Below are 24,260 nucleotides of genomic sequence, written 5' to 3' on the forward strand. Positions count from 1 at the left end.
GTTTTGTAACGTTGGGATTTTCAGGTGATTCTATCGGGCGGCCAAAATTTGAGAACATTCTAATGTGAGCAGAAGTCTCTAGTACTAGCTTTCTGCGTCACTACCATCTAGGCTGACATGATAAAACGATTAGTATACTTGATTTTTTTTTAAAGATTTTATTTATTCATGAGAGACACAGAGAGAGAGAGTGAGAGGCAGAGACACAGGCAGAAGGAGAAGCAGGCTCCATGCAGAGAACCTGATGTGGGACTTGATCCCGGAACTCCAGGACCATGCCCTGGGCCGAAGGCAGGCACTAAACCGCTGAGCCACCCAGGGATCCCGAATATATTTGATTTTATATCCTTAGTCTGGAATAGTCTTCCTCTTCCCCTCTATGGCTGGTACATTAGGGCTTCATCAATGTCTTACCTGGGTCCCCATTACTTCTAGAAACAAACATTCTAACTACTTAGTGTGGCCAAGATCACCCTTCGTGATCAGGTTCCCTCATATTTCATCCATTACCCTCCCCAATAAGTTTCTTGAACTTCAGCCATACCATATTTGCCATTTGTGCTTTAAATTTCCTCATGCCTCTATGTCTTTGCCTATCCTCCAGCCTAAAACACACTTTCCTCCTGTCATTGCTTGCCATCTTCCTCTCTTTCAGTAACATGTAGTTTGCCATCATACACCCAGCTCTGCTTTGATCCCTTTATCTGGAATAGTTATCATGCTCTGGTTCCCTCTGTGATTGCCTTTATCATAGGCATTCGTCAATGTGTTGTGATTGTCAATCATCAGGTTGAGCAATCCTACTAAATTGTAGGGTTCTTGAAGGCTGAGACCATGTGTTCCCATCTCTTGTCTCAAGCAATGTGTCCAGCACATATGAAGTACCTAATAAATATTGGTTAAGTGAATCAAAGTGGGCTCCAATCTGCACTGTGATTTGGGGGAGATTGTTTAATCTCCCTGAGCCTCTATTGCTCTATCGGTAAACTGGAAATAACACCTATGCCATAAGGTGGTTATGAGATGTAAGTGAGCTAATCCATGTAAAATCCATCGCATGGGCTTTGTACATGGTAAGCGCTCAATAAATCTTGTTTCTTGGGCTCAATCAGTTAAGCATCCCGCTCTTGATTTTGGCTCAAGTCATGATCTCAGGGTCATCTCAGGGATGGAGCCCTGCATCAGGATCCCTGCTTCTCTCCCTCTCCTGTCTCCTTCTGTCCCTCCCCCTAAGTGAGGGCACTCTCACTTTCTCTCTCTAAAATAAACAAATAAATCTTTTTTAAAAATGAAAATAAATCTTGGTTCTTTTCCCAAGGTCTGTAAGACCCTACCCAACACCCTTCCTATTCACACTTCTTCAACTGACCACTAGGTGGTGGCAGTCTCTGGCCTGACATTCAGTCCCAGCTTTAATGCCCCATCCCAGTGCCTGTTATACTCAGACAAGAAAGGGAGATATTTAATAATTTACTGGGAGATCCAAAAGGGAGATATCCTCTTTCTACTAGGATAGCTTTCTACTACTAATGTCACCATTCTAGGTATCCCAATCATGGATTGCAGAGCACTCCTTCTTGATTTCTTGCTATTTGGGTTATGATTCTAACCCAAGGATTTAAAGATGAAAGAAACCCCCTCCCCCTCCACCTCCTCCTCCTTCACTACTTAAGGATAAAAGGGGAGTGGGGCACCTGGTTGGTTCAGTCCATAGAGCATGCAACTCTAGATCTCAAAGTTGTAAGTTCAAACCCTACATTGGGAGTAGAGATTACTTAAAAATAAAAATAAAATGTCTTTTAAAAAAGAATAAAAGTGGGGTGACAAGAAGCCAAGGCAGAGAAGGCCTGAATAATGAGTACTATAGGAGAAAGACAAGAAAGTTGTCTATAGTCATATCTCATTGGACAGTGATCAATTTGATTGTCTCCTCTCCCAGGGCAAGCACCCTAGTCCTAACACTTCTATTAGCCTCCTCTAATCAAGAGCTTCTCATACTGGGTGGATACAAAGAAGTAAAAGATATGATCTTTGCCCCTAAGGAGTTTATGGTCTCCTGGCAGGCACAGAAATCCCATATTGAATGCTAAATTCTAGGTATTGAGGCTATCTTGAGTCCAAGTTTGGAAGAAGATAGGAGAGCTTTTCTGAAGATGGTAGGGAGGAGCTGGAAAGACAGTATAATTAAGGGAAATATTCATTCTCTTATCTTACAGAGACACCCTCAGCAGTTCACATACTGGAAATAACCCAAGAGCCCAAAAGTCCCAAGCAAGGAGATTCTAAGTAACCAATATAAAGAGTGCGCTAGATGTCTGTGTTTAATGTGGAAAGGGAGCAAGGTGAGTTAACTGAAAAAAGTAAGTTCCAGAACAGTATATATTGTATGAACTTATTTGTGGTTTTAAAGGATGTCTATTCATATTTGTCATTAAAACAATTTTAGGGGCAACTGGGTGGCTCAGTCAGTTGAGTGTCCGACTCTTGATTTGGGCTCGGGCTGTGAGATCAAGCCCCATCTTGAGCTCTGTGCTGGGTGTGGAACCTACTTAAGATTCTCTCTCTCCCTCTGCCCCTCCTTCCCTAAAGAAACTTAATTTGAAAATTATAAATAAAAAATTTTAAAAATACCTTCTGAAGGAAGTCCAAGGAACTCTTAAGAATTCTTACAAGTGGTTCTTCTTAAGAGTGGTTACTGTGACAGTGGGACTGAAGAATAAGATCTTGGAGCTTAGCAAGTTTACTTTCACCTTCGTATACTTCCTATACTCTTCCTGTACCTTTCTATACTCTGAGCTTTTAAACTAAGTGTTACCATGTTTCAGCAGGTAAAGAGTTTCACATCTGATCCGCTGTCTATAGATACCCAGCAGAGTTTCACCACCCAGGAAGAGACACAGGGAAAGCAGTTTCAGGAAGATTCCCTTATGAAAGACACCAGAGAAAAAGGAATGAAATAACCTCTCACAGCTCTCTTGGTCACCCCAGATATCTTTTTCCTTTCATTTTTTAAAAAGATTTTATTTATTTATTCATGAGAGACACAGAGACAGAGGCAGGGACACAGGCAGGCACCCTATGGGAAGCCGGATGCAGGACTCGATTCTAGGACCCCAGGATCACGACCTGAACTGAAAGCAGATGCTAAACCACTGAGCCACCCAGGTGCCCCAGCTTTTTTCCTTTCAGAGCTGCCCTAAGTGTGTTTTGCTTGGACCACAACATTGGGAGGGGAGAGGGTCCCGGGAAAGCAAGAAACCTAATAGACGCTCATTAAAAACGGTGAGCCCCCCAAAAATAAAATAAAATAAAAAATAAAAATAAATAAAAACGGTGAGCCCTGCAATGTGCCTATCACAGTGTTAGCCCATGAAGGCTAGATTAAAAGATGAATACGCCCCCAACCCTGCCCAGGGAAACTTTCTGGCAGTGGAAATGGAGGAAATCTGAGCTATATTTCAAAGGACAAAATGACAGGCCTTGAGCAGAGGCTTTCAAGATCAGATAGAGAAGAGAAAGCCTGATGAGCAATCAGCGAAATGTCCGAAGCTTCTAGCCCAGGAGACTAAAAGCAGGTGGCCCTGGCCGGGAGTGAAGCGAGCTAGGGGGAAGCTCTGGTTTGGGGAAAAAACAGTTCCTTCTGGATTCTTCTCACTCTCATTGCCATCAATGGGACAAGTCCTCCATGCTGCTCTGCTTTCAAGCCTGGTGTGAGGATTTGGGGCCCTTCCCTCTCCTCGAGTCGAGTTTGCAAAGTGAGAAGGGTGGTGCAACCGTCCCTCCTGTCTAGCGTCAACCTCGGTCTGGAAGCCCCCCGTTGCCTGCTGCCCCCCTGAACTCTGACTTCCAGAGACCAGAAAGTCGGAGACCGAAGGTACGACGTTAACGCAGCGCCCAGAAGGGGGCAGTGGCCAGAAGCACACTCCGGGCTCCGGGAACCGCCCGGCGCCTGCAGGACTCCGCGCGGTTCCCGGGCGGGCTCGGGGCCGGGACAAAGGTCCGGCGGCACTCAGCGGACCCCGCGGACCCCCGGGCCTGGAGGCGGGGGTCCAGGGCCCCTCGTTTTACTCCAAATCCCTGTTGCTCGGAATCCAAAACCCCGACTGGGGGCAGGGGAAGTCTGTCCGAAGGTATAAAAAACAAAACATAGAAGAGCCCAGACCTCGGGGTGAAGGGGTGGCCCTCCCCCAACCCCACCCGCTGGTGACTCACCTCCCTCCAAACCAGGGCCTGCCCCTCCCGCGCCCGGTGCCAGGCGAGCAGGGTGGGGCGGGCAGCAAGGTGGGCTCCATCCCCGAGCCCCGGGCGGCCGGACAAGCTCCGGCGTGTCCCCGCGGGTGTCCCTGTTTACCCGGAGCCCGGGCGGGGGGGGGGGGGGGGGCGGGCCCCGCAGCCCCTCCCCCAGCCCTCCCCCGAGGGCCCCGATCCAGGTCTCGCTTTTCCAGGCTCCGGACCAAACCTCAGCCTTTCCCCGCGTGTCGCTCGCGGACTGGCGACCCCCGCCCCCACTCCGGGCGGCAGAGGCGCAGCCAGGGCCCCCGAGGCGATCGGGCCGCGGCCCGGCTCCCGGCCCCCGGCCCCCGGCCCCCCAGACGGAGCCCGAGCTCCCCGGGCATGACGCCGAGTTTCCAAGAGAAGCCCCCAGCGCCCGCCCGCCCGCCCGCCCGCCGGCAGCCACGGGCCTGCCGCTCTGCGAGGCCGGGGACGAGGCCCGGGCGGGGCGAGCGCGCGGCGGCCCCACGGCGGCCCCACGGCGGCCCCACGGCGGCCGGGGCCCCGCACCTCCACTCGCGGCCCTGAGCTCCCCCTCCCCGGGGCAGCGCGCCAGAGCGGCGCATGCGCACTCCCGGGCCTGCCGCGTAGCTGGCTCTCCCCCCCCTTTCCCCGCCCCTTCTCTCCCTCCCTCCTCCCGCGTCCCCTCCCTCTCCCCCCTCACCCCCCCACCCCGTCGCGGCACCTCAGTCCGGGGAACAGTGGAGCGAGCTCCAGGCCCGTGCACTGAGGAGGCGGAAACCGGGGGAGCCCCCCGAGCTCCATCAGGCCCCCTCCGAAGGCTCCCCCACCCGGTCCACGCCCCCCACCCCCTACCCCGCCTCCTCCCAATTGTGCATTTTTGCAGCCGGAGGCGGCTCGGAGATGGGGCTGTGAGCTTCGCTCGGGGAGGGGGAAAGAGGGGAGAAGAGAAAAGCTGGGGGTGAGGGGTTTGGGTTTGGGAGCAGGGGGCGGGCGCGCCCCCGTCGGCAGGCCCTCCCCAAGGGGCTCTGAACTCTACCTCTTCACCCACGCCCCTGATGCTCTTTGCTTAAGGATAGGATAAGAATAGAGGAGGAGGAGGGGAGAAGGAGGAAAAAGGGGGACCCCCCAATTGGGGGGGCGACGGCAAGCAGGACCAGAGGGGAGGGGGCTGCCGCTTGCATCGGCCCGCACCATGCTGACCCCGCCGCCGCTGCTGCTGCTGCCCCTGCTCTCAGCTCTCGCCGCGGCCGCTATCGACGGTGAGTGAGATTCCGCGGCCCCCTCGGACCCCTGGGGACACCCACTCCCCTGCCCCCACTCCTGCGCTCAGATGGGGAAGGGAGACGCGGGAGGGGGTGCCTTTTGTTATCCCAGTCCAGCTGACACAGCAGCGGCCCGACTGGGGGCGGGGATGGGGGTCCGGTTTGGAGGGTGGGGGCCTTGGGCCAGTGATGCTTCCGGGACCCCCCAGCCCAAACAAAGACCAGAGGCCTGGGAAGGGAGAGGAGGGCTCCCCTTTTTTCGGATTCTGGGATCCAGAGGCCTTCTCTTCCCATATCTGCTGGGGGAGGGCCTCCGCCTCCCCTACATCCTCCACCCCCCACCCCCCATCTGAAATGTGAAGGAATCCGGATTTGCGATGTGCCGCCCGGCCGCAAAGGGGGGCGCGGGGTGGGGGGGGCTTTTGCAGTGGCCTCTGAATCTGGAAGGGGAGCTGGGTCAGGGTTGCCCTGCTGAGCAGAGGGCAGGCAGGCCCGGGAAGCCTGTGGGTGGGGAGAGGGAGGGCCTGGGGAGGGCCCCCTGCTTGGGTGTGGAATCTGGGCCCGGGAGACCAGGCTGGAGGCCTGGGTCCAGGATCCAGCGGGGCTGCCCGCCTGGGTTCCTAAGTGGGCACTTCCCCCTCTCAGGGCCTCTGTCAGTAGCCTGGATAGAGCTGGGGGTGGGGGTGGGGGGGCAGCGATGCTATGCGACTTTGAATTTTCCTTCTTAATTCCTGGGAGCTTTGAGATGAAAAAACGTCAGATGTCATCATTGGGGAAGGGGACTAGAGAATGGCCTGGAATGCTGAGGTGGGAGGGAGGAGGAAGGCTGCTTTCTCCCTGACTTCTGGCTTGATCACAGTTTGGACTGGAAGGAGAGTTGGAGGTTGGATGCAGGTTATGTCTGTGCCCCTGCCCCCCCAATTCCCAGCTCCTTTAGGATATGTGTTTCCATCATTTCCCTGTCTCCCCCCTCACCATACACACAAACACTTTGTATACTGCAGTTAGGCTTTGGTTACAACAGAGTCCTTTTGGGGAAATGGGGTGCCCCCTTTCCCCCCTATGTCAGCTATTTTTCTTTTGCTTGTGAGTCACCGGTTCAAGTCTTGCTCAAGCTTTGAGCTAGGATCATGGGGTTGGGCTGGGCTGGGCCCCTGATTTGAGGAGGCTGAGATCTCATCCCTTCCCGTCATTTTAGTCCATCCACCCAGGGAAAAGACTGGGCCCAATACCATCCACGCACCCCTCCTCCATCTTCTAAATTTTGCCAGGTTGGGATTGGGAAAGTTTTTCTCTGAAACCAGATTGTCTCTCCCTCCCTCCCCTCCCCCCAACTTGCTTCAATTAGAGGAGAGAGGTTAAGGGTTCAGGAAGTAACTGTGCCCTGAAAGACAGGATTTTCGGTGACCCCCAATGATGCCGTCTTGGGGACTGTCTGTCCCCTTCCCTGCCACTACCTCAATAATCTGCCCGAGAAGGGGAAAGAGGCTCTCTCCTGAATATTCTCTAGACCAGCCCTGCAGGCAGCCCGAGCCCATGACTTCCTTGTTGTTTTTTCCTCTTTTTTCAAATCTGTAAGGTGGGAAAGGAGACTCAGGCAGAGGGGTTTAGGTGCATGACTTCTAGGAGGAATAGAAAAAAAATTAGAGAGAGAGAGAGAGCCATCAGGAACCCCGTGATGGAGGGTAGATGGAGTTAGGCAGAAGCAAGAGGGGTCTCCATGGAAAGCCAGAAAGGTCCCCGGCCCATTCAGGAAGGGGGCCAGGTTGCTTCACCCCCAAGGTTCTAAGGGGGCTCTATTTGCCACACTACAGGTTGGCTGGTGGTGAGTGAAAGGGGCAGATGCCGGTCATGTTCTCCTTAACCGTTTCCCTACCCTTTCTTAAAATTTCCACTGAGCCCATACCTGTGACCCAGCTCAAACTAAAGTGTACCCAGAGTCCCAGGCAGAGGACCCTCCTCAGACACACTGCTGCGCTTACCTTGGGGATGGGAATATGAACCATTGGTCCCACCCCACTCTAAAGGGTGGGAAAGGGGAATTGCTCAGACCTGTAGGGCCAGTGCTATCCAGGGCAGCCTAGAGGATTCTCTTATCTCTACCCCTGCCCTCATGCCTTGGGCCCACAGACATGGAACGTTCTTTGCTTTCCAAAGAAGGAAACCTCCTGACCCCAGATACCTTAATGTCTAACCTTCCTCTCTGCTGCTGCCACAGGCCTTGCTGCTTTCCCTACTTCTTCTGTCTTGTCTGCTATGCCTGAACTCACATGGGGTTCCCTTCTCTTTGGGGAGCAGTGTCACCCCCCTAGGAAACAGAATTGAGTGTTTTGCTCCCAGGGAGGAGGAGGAAGCAGCTGAGGTGGGGGATGGGCAAAGGGTTATTGAGGATCCTGCTGAGATTAGGAACATTTTGGTGTGGGGAGGGCAGCCCCAGCAGACAGGGCTCAGGGAAGTCAGGGAAGGCCAACCGACTGCTTCCCTCTCCACACCCCTCTCCACACACCCCTCTGAGCCAGCGTATTGCCAGTTATCAGACAAGCGGCACAGTTGAAGTGAGTTATGAGGCTGAGGTGTTTGCTGGCTCTCTGAGAGAAGGTTCCAAACTCCTTTTTTTCCCCAGTCAGACCCAGATCCTTGAACACCTCCCCTCTCCCTTGGTCTTCCAAAGCAGGGATGTGTAGTGCATTAATTTGGGGACTGGAGGGGTATTTTGATGTTTGAGGTTGCTTCACAGGACTTCCTATTCTCCAGTCTTGCTCCCCTTTCCTCCATTTTCTCCTTTTTCTTTTTTGGCCCCCAACCTCTCCACTGTCACTGAGCTTCTTAAGGATGTCAGCTGGGGTCCTGCCCAGAGCCAGACCCTGTCCAAATCCCCCCACCTCTTCCAAACTTCTCTAGAGAGCCCTTCTTTATGGAGTCCAGCTTTCTTTCCTCCTGCCGCCGGCTTAGCCTTTGCACGTAGAACCCCAAGCTTATTGCCTTTTAGTAATCTCTTGTCAGGGTTCCCCCACCCTGAACCCGCCAGCGTTCAAGCCCTCAGACTCTGGATGGGGAGTGGGGTTCATCGCCCTTGGGGAATCTGGGTACAGTTGATTGGGGCCACACTAGGGTCCTTGACCTGGCGGGGCTGGGTGCAGAGTGTGAGCATTCGGAGAACTTAGTCCCACCCCACTGTGTTCAGTCCCAGAATTTCAGCCCAGTTAGCAGGATCTTGCATTGTTTGGAGAAGGAAGCAGTTGGCTCTGGAGTGCTTCCGGTGGGGTGGCCCCAGGCACCAGTGTGAAACCTCCCCAGGAAAGAGGTGAGGGATAAGGGTGGGGGAGAAGAGGCATTTGTACCTCTTGCTCCCTCGGGGGAGGTGAGAGTCGCTCCCAGGCCTTGGCTTCCCTGGTTGAAGAGCTCCAGTCTTCTTCCCCCACCTCCCTATCCCATGGGATGCACTGACCCCCTCCCTGTTCTGGGTATCCTTTGGGTCACATACTGCTAGTGCAGGGGCTCTGTCTCCCTGAGTCAGGATGTATGCTGCCCCCACCCTACTCTGAGTCTCAGGGGGCTTGTTATTTTCCGGGTTCATCCCAAGACAACTGTGCCATTATTTTGGCATCTTCTGGGCTAAGACCCCTTCCTGTCTATTTTTCCTCCATCTGCTCTTCTTGGTGTATGCTGCCTTGGCCTCTCGGGACCTCTGTCTTTCATCTTGGTCCATCTCTCTTTGGTTGCCCACCCTTTGTGGCATTCCCTGTCCCTCTTAGTCTCTAGTACTTGATTGGTCTCTTCCTGTCTCCATCCACCTCCATCCGGGCCTGTTGGTGTCCACAAAACTACGTGGGAACAGGCATCTCTCCTGGGCTTTCCCAACATGCTCTCCGATTCCCACCTCATCATTTTGGAGTTGTTCTCATTCTTCTCCTCCCAGGTTGGAATCAGAATTTTCTCTTCTGCTTTCCTCCAAATTTTTCTCTCTTCTTCCCCCTCCACTAAGTTTAGGAATGGGTTTTGGAGAGAATGTTTCTGGAGGAAGGGAACTCGATACCCTTTGTGGGCTGAGTAACAGGGGAAAAGAGATATTTCAGAAGGAAAGGGGGAGGTTAGACTTCTGGCAGAACTTCCTTCTGAACTGGAGAAAGGTATGGGGAATGGGTCAGGAGCTTAGAGCTTCTCCTTCTGCTGGGCATAAGCCGTGTGTGTGTGTGTGTGTGTGTGTGTGTGTGTGTGTGTGTGTGTGTGTGTGTTTTGGGGTTGGGAGTCGGTGGAAAGGGCTTATAAAGGCCTGGTAAGAGATACGATGACCTCTGGAGGCATTCGAGGGGTCTGAATTTTGCTTGTGGGGAAAGGAAAAGATGGTGAGGAGGTCACTGGTCAGGCTAATGTCCTGCTGAGTCAATATTGACTCAGGATGGAGGGGGAGACCCTTCCCCTCCCCTGGCAGTCCAAGCCATCCCAGTCTGTATGTCTGTCCAGGCCGCAAAGCAGAGGCCCAGACTCAGGAATGACAAAAATGTGTCTGAGCCTCACTGAGCTGCGGGAAGGAGCCACCGGGTAACACCCAAAATACATAAAATTCAGTGAAAAGCTCTCGGTTTGGGTCTGGGAGGCCCTGCTGCCCCACCCCCATATGTTTGAAAGCCTAGATTCCTGCAGGCTCTGCGCCCCCAGCCCCTGGCCACCCCCTGTCTCCTCTGTTCCCTTAGATATCTCATGTGGTTCCCTTTAGAAAATATCCCCCTGGCCAACACAGCCTGTCTCCCCTCTGCTGTGTCTGCTCTTGAAAAAGGCCTCAAGGGTCTCTTTCATGCTGTCCTGGCCTCAAGACTCCTGGTCTTTTAGGAAGAAGCACCATCTGAGGTCTCAGCTTCCTTCCTCACCCTCACTGCTCCTGCCGGGATCAACGGATGGGTCACCTCCTCTGGAGAAGACTCCTCCGGGGTCTGTTCTTTCCTGTCATCCTCCCTTCTCTGGCCAGGCACTCTTACCCCCCTTCTCCAGACCACCCCCCAGGTCCCAGAATGGGACAGAGGACAGCAGCCAAGGCCCAAGCAGGGCAGTGGGGTCCATGTTGTGTCTGGATGCACACCGAAGCCTACACCTCCTGTCCTGGCTCCAGCTTGGTGGCCCTGGGGGCCATGGCTGGGCTGGGTGCCTGGGTTTGAGGGGGGGCAGGGGTGTTGGCCAGAGTTAGCATGGCGGTCACATTCATCTCCAGGCAAAGCTGAGAACAGACGGCCCCTGTGTCCTGGCGTTCTCGCTGCAACCTCGCTCACTCTCCTCCCTTTCCAGTCCTCTCCTCCTTCTTCTCCTTCCTCTGTCTTCCCTCTCTGTTCCGTTCTTGTCCCTCTCTGCCTCCTCCACCACCCCCTCCTCTCCAAGGAGCCCTGAAGGTCACTGCCGCCCCCTACCATCTCTTTCCCCACTCCTCGTGCCAGAGGACCAAAATATTCTCCCTGTCGGTTCCTTTTCTTCATCCTTTTTCATCTGGCTCCATCCTCATGGCCACTGAGGAAGCCACCTGTTTGTTCAGTTACTAACCACTCTGTGCCTCAGTTTCCTCATCTGCGTGACGGAGATTGCAACAGTGCCCACCACCCAGGGTTGTGAGGGTTTAAATGAGTTAACATGTACAAAGTGTTTCAGATCTGTGGCTGACACATAGTGACCAGGTTGAAAAGTGCTCGCTTATGTCACCGGACGCCCCAGTTCTCAAGAGGGGTGGGAGGCCAATGGTTGGTTGCTCCTGAACTTGGGACCGGGTTGTTCCCTCCATAAGCGGCAGGCCTCAAGGATGGGTTTTCTGGGTGCTGGCGTCAGATGCACTGGCTCAGCCGAGGAGAGTGGGGCTGGCTGGCAGTTCTAAGCAGATTACAAGTGCCCTACCCCACCCCCACTGCAGCTCCCTCCCACCTCAGAGGGAGGCTTCTCTTGGCTGTGTAGACTGCCCCAAAGTAGGTTATTTGTTTCTTTCCTCCCCACTCCCCCTGAAGGAAATCAAAGACAGGCCTCAGCCTTCAAACTCCAGATTCCTGGAGCTTTATCCACCATCCCTGACAGGAAGGAAGTGCTTTCACATATCTCTCCAAGATCCTTTCGCTGCCCTGTCCCTTGGGAGCTGGGCAGCACCCCGCAAGGTCCTTCTGTCCTGGGCCCCGAAAGGTGCTGCTGTGCCCCGGCCCGGCACCGGGCCTGAGTGCTCCTCTTCCTTTCCCTCCCCCCACCCCTCCCACTCCCCTCCCTCTGCAAGAGCACATCTGGTTTGTGAATCTCTCTCATTCCAGCTTTCGGAGTTTGCCAGCTGCTGTTTCCTCTGCCGAGTTCAGGCCAAAAAGGGGGGTGGGGGACAGCTGTGGGGGGGAGCAAAGTGAAGGCCAATGGAGGGGAGATCGTGGCCCGGACATGGAACGGAGGGGAGGTTGGAGTGGCCAAGCAGTGACCTCACGGGGCTGCGAGCTCCTCCTGGGGAGGAGTAGGGGCAAGGACTGAGTCCGTGTCAAGGGGTGGGGGTGGCATGGGGGGCCATTTCTGGGCTCCAAACCCATCTGCCTTTAGTCCCATTCCAGTCCGTTCTGGCCCCCCCCTCAGCCAGTCTCGGGCTGGCCAGGGGAAGAGGACCGGTCTCCGGCATGCTAACTAGGCTGGCGGGCTGTTTCCCGGGAAGACCTCACAGCTGGCCCAGTGGGGCAATGAACTCAGCATTATCCACCTCCTCAAGGGGCCTTTATTCCCTGCTCAGGGTGGGAGGTAGGGGAGGGGGCCGCCGGGGGTGGGGGAGCCTGGCCAGGCCATCCCTGATGTGTTTCCTGAACTCGGCTCTCATCCTGGCCAGGGGCCTGAGTGCAATCCCCTCTGCCAGAGATGGGGGTGAGGGAGGGAGGACATCGTCTCCGTGTGGCCCTCCTCAGACTCTATCCCTCCCTGCTCAGAGCCCTGACATACTTTATGCTCTGTCCCAGCCCTGAGCTCATTCTGCCCTGCATCTGAGTTAGTTGTGTCCAGCTGTCTTCCCAGGGGGACTGGGCCTCCCAAGGGGGCACCTCACTCCTCCTTGGCACCCCAGCACTCAGTGCAGGACCTGGCACAGAGCTGGTCTTCATGCATGCCAGCTGAATAGAGATGGAATTGACCTCTGGCCGAGGAAAAGGCGACGGAGGGCCGGGAGACTGAGGACCCAGCCCTGGGTGGGGAAGGAGGACAGTAGGAGGCTTTTCTTCCCATGGAGGACACGGCGATGGGGTCGGAGGAACAGCTCTGAGTATCTCTCAGAGGAAGCAGGAAGACCCCACTGGTTAGAAGCATAGAGTTGGCTCAACTGGTTTCAGTCCTGGGTTTGTCACTTGCCTGCTATGTGACCCCACCTCTCTGTGGGGCTCGGTTTCCTCATCTATGAAATGGTGGTATGAGTGGTACCTATTTTGTCATATTGTGGAGAGGATTAACTGAGATGATACATGGAAAGAACTGGTTTACCACAGTTCTGATACACACGGAGCCCACAATAAGAGTTAGTGTTACCATTCTTAATTCCTCCTTGAAGAATGAGGTAAGAAATCTGAGTAGGAGCAGAGGAAGGCTGGTGGGGGTGAAGGATGGGGCAAAGAGGCCCTGTGCTGAAACCAGCTCCTGTAGGTCACAGCAGTCCTCCTCCTGCCTCAGCTCTCCCATTGCGGAGTCCTGAGCAATCTTTGATGCGTTTTATCTCGCACAACATCTACTGAAAGTCCTCCCTGAGGTCTAACCAGCAAGGGAGGCTGTGTCTTTAGAGAACGAGGGTGGAGGCAGGGCACCCCACCCCGCCGGGCCATGCCCTCCTGTACCTGTGCTGATACAATCTCCAAGCCAGTGCTGTGCCAAGGGCACCCCTCAGCACTTCCTGTCTGGGGGCCTAGTGGTTAGGACTTGGAGATGGGCAGAGTGATGGGTTGCAGGGACCGGGAGCGTTCCAGAAGACTCACTGAGCAGAGAGGTCAGAGAAGGGCAGCTCTTGGGGCACCTGGCTGGCTCGGCCGGAAGGGCGCGTGACTCTTGATCTCGAGGTAGTGAGTTTGAGCCCCACATCGGGTGTAGAGCTTACTCAAAAAAAAAAAGAAAGAAAAGAAAAGAAAAGAAAGAAAAGAGAAAAGAAAGAAAAGAAAAGAAAAGAAAAGAAAAGAAAAGAAAAGAAAAGAAAAGAAAAAAAAGCAGTTTTGGGCTTCTAGTGGGAGGGAAAGGAAGATAAAGAGAAAATATGTCAAAGGCCTAAATGCCCCATCCTTCACTGTTCCTCTCTGTGTCTGCAAAGCCAGGGCTGCTGGTGTCCGACCAGAGTAATGCAGACCAGCGAGGGCTTTGGCCCTGAGGACTGGAAGAGAGGCACGCTGGACAGCATATGGGGCTGGGTCAGGGGCTGTAAAATATGGGCCCTGCGTCCTTCCCCTCCCCCCACCACAGGTGCACGGTGTTCCAGGAGCGACCCACAGCTACCTGCCCTCCTTGGCTCCTGGATTTAGCTCAGAGTCTGGGCCAGATGAGGACTGGTGCTGGGGAAGGAAGAGGAGCTCTAGAGGACTTTAAGACCTCCATCCCTCATTTTACCCCGTTGTTTTCTTTCCTTACTCCTAGCCCCGAAGACTTGTAGCCCCAAGCAGTTTGCCTGCAGAGACCAGATCACCTGTATCTCAAAGGGCTGGCGGTGTGACGGTGAGAGGGACTGCCCAGATGGATCCGATGAGGCCCCTGAGATTTGTAAGTACCTTTTCTGATCCTTCACCCTGAACACCTTTTCCTTCTGGCCCAGGCAGTTTGGGACAAGGACAGTTGATCCCTAGCCTGGGGTGGACCTTGCTCTGTGATTGTTTGCCCATGACACAGCTAAAACCATTCTCTCTCCTCTTCAAAGTGCCGACATGGTGCCTGATGTGCTCAGAAATGGCACCTCTGATTGTTCCGTTAACTGCTGCACCCCCAAGCGTGCTGGAGACTTTGTTATCTGAACTGACAGCTTTGCTGGAAGGAGAGAGCCTGCTTCCCTGCCCTTCTGGCTCGGTCCTCTTCTTCCCATCTCTGAGACCTCTGACTCTTGATAAGTGCCCCCAGGTCTCATTGGGTCTTCTTCCTATCCTCAGGCTCCCAGGCCAAAGGCCACTGGCTCGTGCTCAGTCTCTGTACCAGAAGCCCCACCCCTGCGCCTTTCCCGCCACCCCCGCCTTCCCTGCCCCAGTAAGTGGTGTAATCAGAGGCAGCTGTTTAAACTGGGAGAAAGGTCTCCACCCAGCCTTTACCCTGCCAGTAGGGGGTGGAGGACTTGCTGGCAGGACCCCAGAGTCCTGGGCAGCTGGCAGAGTCCTGGGGTCTCCACCTTCGGTCTCTCCCTGCTTGGCTAATCTGGGCCGTGATCTAGGAGACCCAGCCTTCCTAGGTCTGTCCCTAGGAAGGGACCTGTTCTCTCTCATAGGTTTATCCTGCTCCAGCTCCATCTCCTGTCTTCTCCCCATACCCTCACCCTCAATATCAGCGGTAATTTTTAGGCCAGTTCTCTCTGCCTCACCCCCATACTCTGCCCTCGAGGGGTACGGCCAGGGATACTCTGCAAGCATTTCTATGGTGAGGGTGGTTCAGCCTGGAATGTCTTCTTGACTAATGCCACCTTAATGCCATTTTTACCCTCATACTTCATGTTGGGGTGATGAAAGCCACGCAGAGGGGCCAGATCTTCCTTTAGTTTGATGCAAACCCCACTTTATACACATCCCCATACTGTCCCCACTCATATACACTCCCAGACCCATCATACTCACACGCAGCCTCTCCGGGGCCCCGATGTGACCATCCCCCCACCCCGCCCCCAGATTAAGGCAGATGTCAGCACAGACACATCCTCACAGCAACAGAGTCAACACTCTCAAACGAGGACGCGGAAGCCCAGCCTCAGACAAATGCCCCCAGACACTCACATACAAACTCAGACTTACTCCAGAAGGACATGGAAACGCACAGACCGAGGCCAGGAGCCCTGGCACGCAGAGACATGCAGACACGCCCTCCCTCCACACTCCTCGGTCCTCCCCTCCCTCACCTGTGCATGTGTACTTCTCTGTGTCTGTGGATAGATGCTCTCACATGTAGACACGCTCTCGCTCACACACCCTGTCCATTGTGGGAGCCAGTAGGTGGTGGTCCACCTTCCAGCTCGCAGGCTCAGCCAGCATCCCAATCTGCGTGGCCTCCCTAGGATTCCCTGAGCGGCTCTACCTTGCTCATCCTGGCCCATCATCAGTGGGCCACAACCTTTGACACTTTGCAAATTCTTCCACCAGGCAGGCTGCTCTGAGGTAAGGCACCTAGAGTGGTGCTGTCCCGTAGAAACAGGATGCAAGCCACATATGCAATTTTGAAATTTTCTAGTAGCTACATTAAAAAAGGTAAAAGTAGGGGTGCCTGGGTGGCTCAGTTGGTTGGATGTCCGACTCTTGGTGTCGGCTCAGGTCTTGGTCTCTGGGTTGTGGGTTCAGGCCCCTCATTGGGTTCTGCACTGGGCGTGGAGCCTATTTAATAAAAATAAAAATAAAAATAAAGTAGTTAAGTAATTTTAACTTTATTTTACCCAATGTATCTGAAATATTATTTCAGTATATTAATCATATAACATTAGTAATGAGATCTCTTGAATTCTTCCGTGTGTGTGTGTGTGTGGTATTAGGTCCTCCAAAGCCAGGGTATACTTTATACTTCCAATTCGAACTAGCCACACTCAGGTACTCGACAGCCACACACGGCTGTTGCTATGCATTGGACAGTGCAGTTCCAGAACACTTGGTCTGGCTCTCAGCCCCAGGCTCTGTGCCCTGGGGAGCTAGGGGAAGGAGGTGTTCTTTCACGTTTGAGCCTCTCTGCTGTGGACTCTGCTTTCCTCTGCTCATCAAAGCCTCTCACCTCTAAACCTCAGCCTGTCTCCTGAGTGCACAACATGGCAGTATTGGGGCTCACAGGTGTCGGGCATGTGGGGAGTGGACTCTGCTGAATGCCTAGTTCCCCCCCTCCACCTGGCTGCTTCCAGGTGTGTAGCTACTGTTGGGAATGGTGTAAAAGAGCCCAGGTAGAATAATCTAACCAGTCCCTGAGGTCTCCTGAGATCTAAGAAACGCAGGTGTCTGAAACCCCACTCCTGGTTTCCTCATCCCCTCTGGTGAACAGCTGGCCAGACAGCCAGTATAGCCAGCTTGCTCATGCTAGGCTTTCCTTTGGCCCCCAGGTCCACAGAGCAAGGCCCAGCGATGTCAGCCGAATGAGCACAATTGCCTGGGTACCGAGCTGTGTGTTCTCATGTCCCGCCTCTGCAATGGGGTCCAGGACTGCGTGGATGGTTCAGACGAGGGGCCCCACTGCCGAGGTAAGGGCTCTTCTACTTCCCTTGCCCCAGGAGATGGATGCAGTGAGTTCTTAGCCATGCATGTGGTGGGTTTGGACGGGGCACACCGTCCGAGGACTGTCCTCAGACCTTCAGTGGGGATGAGGCCTTGTCCTGCTCCAGTGCAGATTTGCCACCAGATAGCTGCCAAATCAGTGCGCCTTTGGGTTGGAACTTGGGCCACAACCCTGTGGGGATCAGCAAGGGCCTGGGCCCAGGCACTTGTCTTTGGCCGTGTGTGCTTAATTAAGCAAGTCACTACCTCTCCACAGACCCCAGTATCCCACCTCTAAAGTGAGAGCTCTGCGCTTAGATGGGTATTTTCATACTTTGTCGTTGTTGTAAATAATGGGATCCCTTCTCCAAACGATTTCTTATATGAAACCTGAGTATGAACAGGGAAGAGCAGATGTTGTGACTGAAGCCAGGGGGTGGGGATGTGGAGTTTGGGTCACCTGTCTCCCCGCCAGCACCCCCGAAGGCATCCCCCCAGGAAGTGCAGATCTTCGAGACACTCTAAAGCAGCTGGAATGGGAAGGGCTCCGAGGCTGAAGAGGGAATGTTAGGAGGATAGGTCCCTTCCCCTGTGTGGCTCAGGTCACCAGCTCTATTGTTCTTCCCCTGAAGGCCCCTGGGCCAGGGAGAGCCCGGTCATTGGTAAGCAGTGGGGGAGGATTTGTCTGTAAGGCAGAGCCTCAGGCCTGCAAGGTGGGGACTAGGGAATGGTGGCTTCTCCATTCTACTGAGCTCAAGGCCTCCCCAGCCCGAGCAAGCCCCTGGGTGAGGGTGGCATCCCGCGCCTGTATGCATGTCAGAAACATCTGCCTGTGGGAGGAGACACATCTGGATCCTGTTCACTGAGGGCAGGGAGTGTGGAGTAAGGAGTTTGTGGAAGATTTTTATCCTTTCCTTGGGTCAATTTTGCATGTTTTTGTCTAGAGCTCCTGGGATGGGATGCAGAACTTGGGCCCAGGGGCTGACTTTAATTACCATGCCCATTGCATCTTATTGCGTGGTACATGTTCAAGTTTGCTTCTTCTTGAATACTTTGTCAGCATCCAAAACAACAGAGAACCTCGAGAACCTATGGTTTGAACTCCCTTCTCTGATATTAGAGAAGCTGGGCCTCCTTATCTTCCTGCCACGTGTCCAGAAGATAAATTCTGTTCTAGATTTTTCCAGAACAAATAATATTGTCCCCGCACCCACTCCCCCCCCACCCCATTTTGTGGGGAAAGGCTGGCCAAGCAGCACCTTTGGGCTCCTGGGTGGAGGTGGAGAGGAGAAGAAATAACTGGGGCCTGGCCCCCCATCCCAGCTCCTCCTGGCAGGCTTAGTGCCTCTAAACATCTTAGCATCTTGGGCAGCTCTCAGTCCTAGGTGCGGGGGGGAGCGGGGGTGTGAGGCAGCTGGACAAAGGGGGCTTTGTGGCCAGGCCGCCTGGCCCCACGCAAGGCCATTAATTGGGTCGCTGGTCTGGGGGGGTAGCTGCTCTCCCACCTCTTCCCCCTCCTGTCTCATTCCCTTCTGTCTCCCCTGTGGAAGTGGGTCAGTGGCAGGAGGAAGATTAGAGAAAGGTCCTGAGGGAACCAGTTTTGCTCCTCCTCCCATCTTCCACCTGGACCTTGGACCTTCTCCCTGGGGCCTCCAGGGCTTAAGCGATGGGCTGGAGGGGTACTTCCAGACCGGAGCTGGGACCTGAGGGGAAAGACCCATCCCATGCCCACTCCTCACCCTCAGCCCCAAAGCCAGCTTTGTAGTTCCTGGGCAGTGCAGATAGGAGGCAAATGAAGGGGCTGAGACTACTGTCCTCGCTCTGCCAGTGACCCCCACAACTGCCAGAACCTTTCCCCCCGGGGGACAGAGGGAGTCCAGAGCAACCGGAGCAGGGGGATATGGCCCCTAAGCCATAATTGGCTATGGGATCTTGGGCCCATCTTACAACCTTCCTGGGTCTCAGTTTCCTCACTTGCAAAACATATTAGATAACTCCTGAAGCCTCTTTCATCTCTGACGCCACGGGGCCTTGGAAGTGGTTCCCAAGGGTTGACGGGAGTCGGGGGAAGGTGACAGTCTGGGTGCAGCGGCTGCCAGGTCTGGGGGCGTGAGAGCATGTTGCCTGCTCCCCCCCCCCCACAGAGCTCCAAGGACAGTGTTCTCAGCTGGGCTGCCAGCACCACTGTGTCCCCACACTCAACGGGCCCACCTGCTACTGCAACAACAGCTTTCAACTGCAGGCAGATGGCAAGACCTGCAAAGGTATGTGAGCGCTTGTGCTTGTGTGTCTGCGTGTACGAGCTGCAGGGGGTGCAGGTGGGGGCGGGCATGGGGCAGGGCCAGTGGGTAGAAGAAAAATGAGACGGAAGGTACTAGAGAGGAGGCATGGCTCCATGCCCTACAGCCTCAAAGTGTGACTGTGAGCCTTGACCACTGGCTTCCACCAGATTTCTAAATTCCTCTCAAAATTTCATAGGTTGAGGGCACCTGGGTGGCTCAGTTGGTTAAGCATTTACCTTCGGCCCATGCATGATCCCAGTCCTGGGATCAAGTCCCGCATTGGACTCCCAGTTGAGTGGGGAGTCTGCTTCTCCCTCTGCCCTTCCCCCTGGCTCATTCTCTCTCTCTCTCTCTCACTCTCTCACAAAAATAAATATAAATGAAATCTAAAAAAAAAAAATGCATAGGTTGAATATGCGAATTTTCTTGTAAAAACTTTAAAACATTATAGGTAAAACCAAAGTCCCCTTTGACAAATCCTCTTCAGTTCTGCTCCCTTTCCCATCTCTGAAGGTCAGCTGTGTTATCAGTTTGCTACCTCTCTCTCCAGGCCTTTTTCACGTATGCATGAATACATGCATAATATCCAGATAATCTAACTGGAAGTATTGTTTATGTGCACATAAAGTTTATGTGCATATTGTTATGTTCACACAAATATCACACTACATACCTTTCTTCAGTCTCTTCACCCAATATATTCTGGAGATTTTTCTGTATTAATATGTAGAGATAGGGATGCCAGGGTGGCTCAGGGGTTGAGCATCTGCCTTTGGCCCAGGAAGTGATCCCGGGGTCCTGGGATCGAGTCCCGCATTGGGCTCCCCACATGGGGCCGACTTCTCCCTCTGCCTGTGTCTCTGCCTCTCTCTGTATCTCTCATGAATCAATAAATAAAATATATTTTAAAAAAATATATAGAGATCTACCTTGTTCTCTTAGAAACCACTATGAAGTATAACCATTACCACAGCTTACTCGGCCCTCTGCCTATTGCTGAGTGAAACGTTTCAATTTCTCACCATCACAAACAAGGCATCCCTTTCTGTTTTAGATTTACCTCCCTCGGCTCTTTGCACAAGCACCACTTTCTCAATGAGGCCATCCCTCAAATCACAGCCCACTGCCTGCATTCTCTACCCCCTATCTCTGCTTAATATTTTTCCACCAGTCACTTTCCACTGCACTAAGTACCTCTAACATATAATTTACTTTTTTGTTTTATTTATTACTGAAACACCAATATGTCATTTATTATCAGCATTTAAATTTCATGAGGGCAGCAATTTGAATACATCTGATTCACGGATGTATCCTCAGAGCCTAGGATGGTACCTGGCATATAGCAGGTACTCTTAAGATCTTTTCTGAATGAACGAATGATGCACCCATGTATGGATATTTCACTAGGGGCAGACTCCCAGTCTGGACTTGCTAGGTGATGGAGTTTGTACATCTCTCATTGTGATAGAGTTTGCCAAATTGTCCTCCAAAGTAGCTGCCAGGATGGATGGCCCCACCAGTGGTGTCTGAGGGCACCCACTTTCCTGCCCTCATTACATTGGAGATGACCACGCTCTTGCCCTTTCCCTGGCAGACTTTGACGAATGTTCAGTGTACGGCACCTGTAGCCAGCTATGCACCAACACGGACGGCTCCTTTACATGCGGCTGTGTGGAAGGGTACCTCCTGCAGCCAGACAACCGCTCCTGCAAGGCCAAGAATGGTAGGTGGGGTCACCTGTGGCCACAGTGATAGGCGGCCCCCACATTGGGGGGTGATCTCAATGGTCCTGGAGCCCCTTGCCGCACCGACTCTTCTCTCCTCCATCTGTAGAGCCAGTAGATCGGCCCCCTGTGCTGCTGATTGCCAACTCACAGAACATCCTGGCTACGTACCTGAGTGGGGCCCAGGTGTCTACCATCACACCCACGAGTACACGGCAGACCACAGCCATGGACTTCAGCTACACCAACGAGACTGTGTGTTGGGTGCATGTTGGGGACAGCGCCGCCCAGACACAGCTCAAGTGCGCCCGCATGCCTGGCCTGAAGGGCTTCGTGGATGAGCACACCATCAACATCTCCCTCAGTTTGCACCGTGAGTCGCCTGCTCCTAGCTTGGAGCGTGAGGGAGGGAGGGGAAGATTGGGCAAGCTGGAGCCTGTCCAGGAGAGGGGCAGAGGATTAGACAGGATGACCCATGTCTAGGTTAAGAGTCTAAATAAGAAGCCCTTCACTGAGGCCAAGGCTGGGGGCCCCAAGGCTGCACAAGATGACATTTTCTGGGGGCGGGGGGGCAGGGACAGATCGATGGCTAGGCTTGCTTCTCTCTCAGCTGGGTCTCTAGATGGCTCCTGATTTTTGGCCCAGGGCTGAGGAAGAGGGCCAAGGGGGCAATGAGCAGTCAATCTCCAGAGAGCAGGGACTGTCCCTTTTCAGAGAGAAGAGTGATGATTAGACCGCAGAGGGGCTTTCCCATGTAGCGGGAGTCAGGGCAAGGGAAAGAAAGGGCCTGGAGCTCAGTCAGAGCCTTGCTAGGTTGTGGCTGAGGGCAAAGATGCCAGGGCCTGCCTGGTTCCATCTTCATGTTCCATCATTCTCCTTGGGGACATCCTCAGAATGGACTCAATGCTGCAGGGTGGGTGTGGGGGTCCTGAGGCTATTTGGGGGCTTTGTAGCAGAGAATGAGACTAGAGGAGGAGCACTGAGGCACAGGAACATTTTAAAACCTCCCAGATGTTCCCACTTAAACTCCCTCCGTGGGCTGTACTTTGCTGTCTTAGGGGTGGAAGAAGGGGTATACCTAGGGATGGGGCCTGGGCATAGATCCACTGCCTGGAGCAGCCCTGCTCATCTCGGATGCTGTTACACAAACAAAACATCTGGCACTGTCACATTTCCAGGAAGCACACCACAGGGGTGAGGGGGAAGATCTGGCCTCGGTTGATCTGACCTTCAGGAGGGAGGGTAACTTGATCTGTGACCTTGAGTAAATCAGAATCCCCTGCGCCTGCTTTGGTTTCCTAATCTACATCATGGGTTTGAGCTTGCCTGTCCAGATCAGATAAATTGAAGTGAAAGCCAGAACCCACAAGGTTTAGGATTTTGAACCTTTGGGCCTGCTAGAAGATCTTCAGATTCTTCATTGCATCTGCATCTGATGATTACTGCAGAGAACAGGTCCCAGGAGGACATACAGGCTTAGTTCTGGGCTGGCAGGTGTCCTTGCCCTCTGCAGCCTCAGTATATGGTCCACACCTCGGCCCTAGCTCCTCCAGAGCCTCCCAGTGGTGTCCCAGCGGTGTCCCTTGGTCACCAAGGCTCACATGTGATGGGACATGCCTTCCTTGGAATAATGGGCTGGGGGCTGCCACACTTGGTTGGCCAACCTCTCGAGGGGTGGGCAGATCGGGAACCCAATGGCAGTTGGGGTGGCACAGGGCAAGGCCCCCCCAGCCAGCTGCCCTCTCGCTGCTCCTTGTAGATGGCCCCACCCAACAGGCCTGTCTGGGCAAACAGCTCTGGCAGCTCCCTCCCTGGCCCTGCCTCAGGGCCAGACGATGGGCTCGTGGGTAGGCGGCTGTCAAGGGTGCCCTGATGGGAAACTTCTCGGCTTTTGCTCTGGCCTGGCCCCCTCTCCTGCCTTCCTCCCAAGGAGAAGCAGGAAATAAGCTCAGGCGGGTACCCCTCCCTTGGCAAATAGAGCCTTGCCTCCCAGTCTGCTAGATTTCACTGGGCCCCTCTGGGGCAGAGTCCAGGAGGCAGGAACAGACCCAGTTTCCTGGGAGAAATGCTAGCGGGGTAGATGAGTGGGTTCCCATTGCCCCAGCCTCTGCCCCTCCACCCTGCCCTGCCGCCTGAATGTCTGGCTGTCACCCTGAGGATAGTTGTTTTGCTCTCATCCCACAGACTAATTATGGGCCCTGAGATGAGGAGGTCGGAAGTGTCTCTCCCCTAGCACCCTCCCCTAGCCCTAGCTCAGCCCCCTCCCAGGAGACGCTGAGTGGCCTGTCCTGGTGTGCGGGTGGCTGGTCCCAGGCACTCACCTGTGCAGTGGGCTGCTGGCCTGTAATTAGCTCCCAGAGGGGGATGAAGAAGAAAGGCTGCTGCTTTCTCCTGCTTTCTCTCTGCCCCGTAGGGGAGCCCTCCCTACAATCATCCCATTCCTGGCTGTGACCATGACCTCCTTTGCACCCCTGGGAGGGAGCCTCATGCAGGAGGGAGGAGTCTGACAATGGAGAGGTGCTGGGGCCCAGAGGCCAAGAGGCAGAGATGCCGAGAGAAGCCTGCGTGCTGATATGGGAAGAAGGGGGAGCCTGCCTCAGAGAAAACTCTGGTCACAGAAATAGAATAGAAAAAAGGAAGGAGGCCAGGAAGTGAGCCTGTTTCACATGGGTCCTAGGGCATGTGTGCACCAGACCTGCCCTGGGTCCTGAGGGCCCTCAGAGGGCCCTTCCTCGACCCTGCCATGCTCAGTGGTCGGAGCAGCTTCCAGGAGAGGCTCCGCGGAGCCAGCTGGGGATGGAAGCTCCTGCTTTTTCCTGTCGGGACCCCAGCTCCTTCCCTGATTCTACTCCTTCTAGAGTTGGGGGGATAGTTTCTGACCAACTTCCTCACTGTTCTGGAGGGGTGTGCGTGTGTGTGCACCCGCTCGCTCCTGCTTCCCTCACTGAACAGAGCCCCGGCTGCCAACACTTTTTTCCCTCACTGTGACCTTCACTGGCCTGGACCGGGGCGGGGGGGGGCTCGGGGGCTGAGTCCTCACCCCTTCTTCTCCCTCCTGGGATATAATCCCAGGGCCCAAGGGCCCATCCTCCCCTCTGCCGCTGTCCCAGCAGCATGGGGGAGGGGGGTTCTCTGTGGATTCTGGTTCTTGGCTGGAGAACATGGTAGTGAGAGCCGGAACACCCTTAAGGGAGGACGGAGGCTGACTCCTTAGTGCTTAATACTGCCTTTCCCAAAGCAGGGATGCCTTGATTTTAGGTCGTACGTGGATGTGCATTGTTTTATTGTTATAGCTTTGGTTTTTTTATGTAACGCCTATTAGGAAACTCCCATAACTAGCAAATCAAATCTAGGATCTCACAGATTGCTTTAGGGTGCGGC

The 24,260-nt window shown here is 54.2% G+C and overlaps 1 protein-coding gene and 1 long non-coding RNA gene across 2 annotated transcripts in view; one reads left to right on the forward strand and one right to left on the reverse strand.

The window, feature by feature from the left end:
* The first annotated feature begins 5,428 nt into the window (after positions 1-5,428).
* LRP1 (LDL receptor related protein 1) overlaps positions 5,429-24,260 on the forward strand; it is an 80,949-nt gene continuing 62,117 nt past the window's right edge. The window contains 6 exon segments of the mRNA XM_038549747.1: positions 5,429-5,495; positions 14,091-14,213; positions 16,720-16,857; positions 19,015-19,134; positions 20,750-20,878; positions 20,989-21,252. Of these exon segments, the coding sequence (XP_038405675.1) occupies positions 5,429-5,495; positions 14,091-14,213; positions 16,720-16,857; positions 19,015-19,134; positions 20,750-20,878; positions 20,989-21,252 (841 nt within the window).
* On the reverse strand, positions 20,357-23,457 carry LOC119873570. Its single transcript, XR_005365290.1, has 2 exons — positions 23,201-23,457; positions 20,357-20,861 (listed from the first exon to the last, which is right to left on the reverse strand). It is a non-coding gene; the product is annotated as an uncharacterized LOC119873570 (long non-coding RNA).

This window comes from Canis lupus, chromosome 10, assembly GCF_011100685.1.
Source record: "Canis lupus familiaris isolate Mischka breed German Shepherd chromosome 10, alternate assembly UU_Cfam_GSD_1.0, whole genome shotgun sequence".
In the NCBI taxonomy this organism is placed as follows: Eukaryota; Metazoa; Chordata; class Mammalia; order Carnivora; family Canidae; genus Canis; species Canis lupus.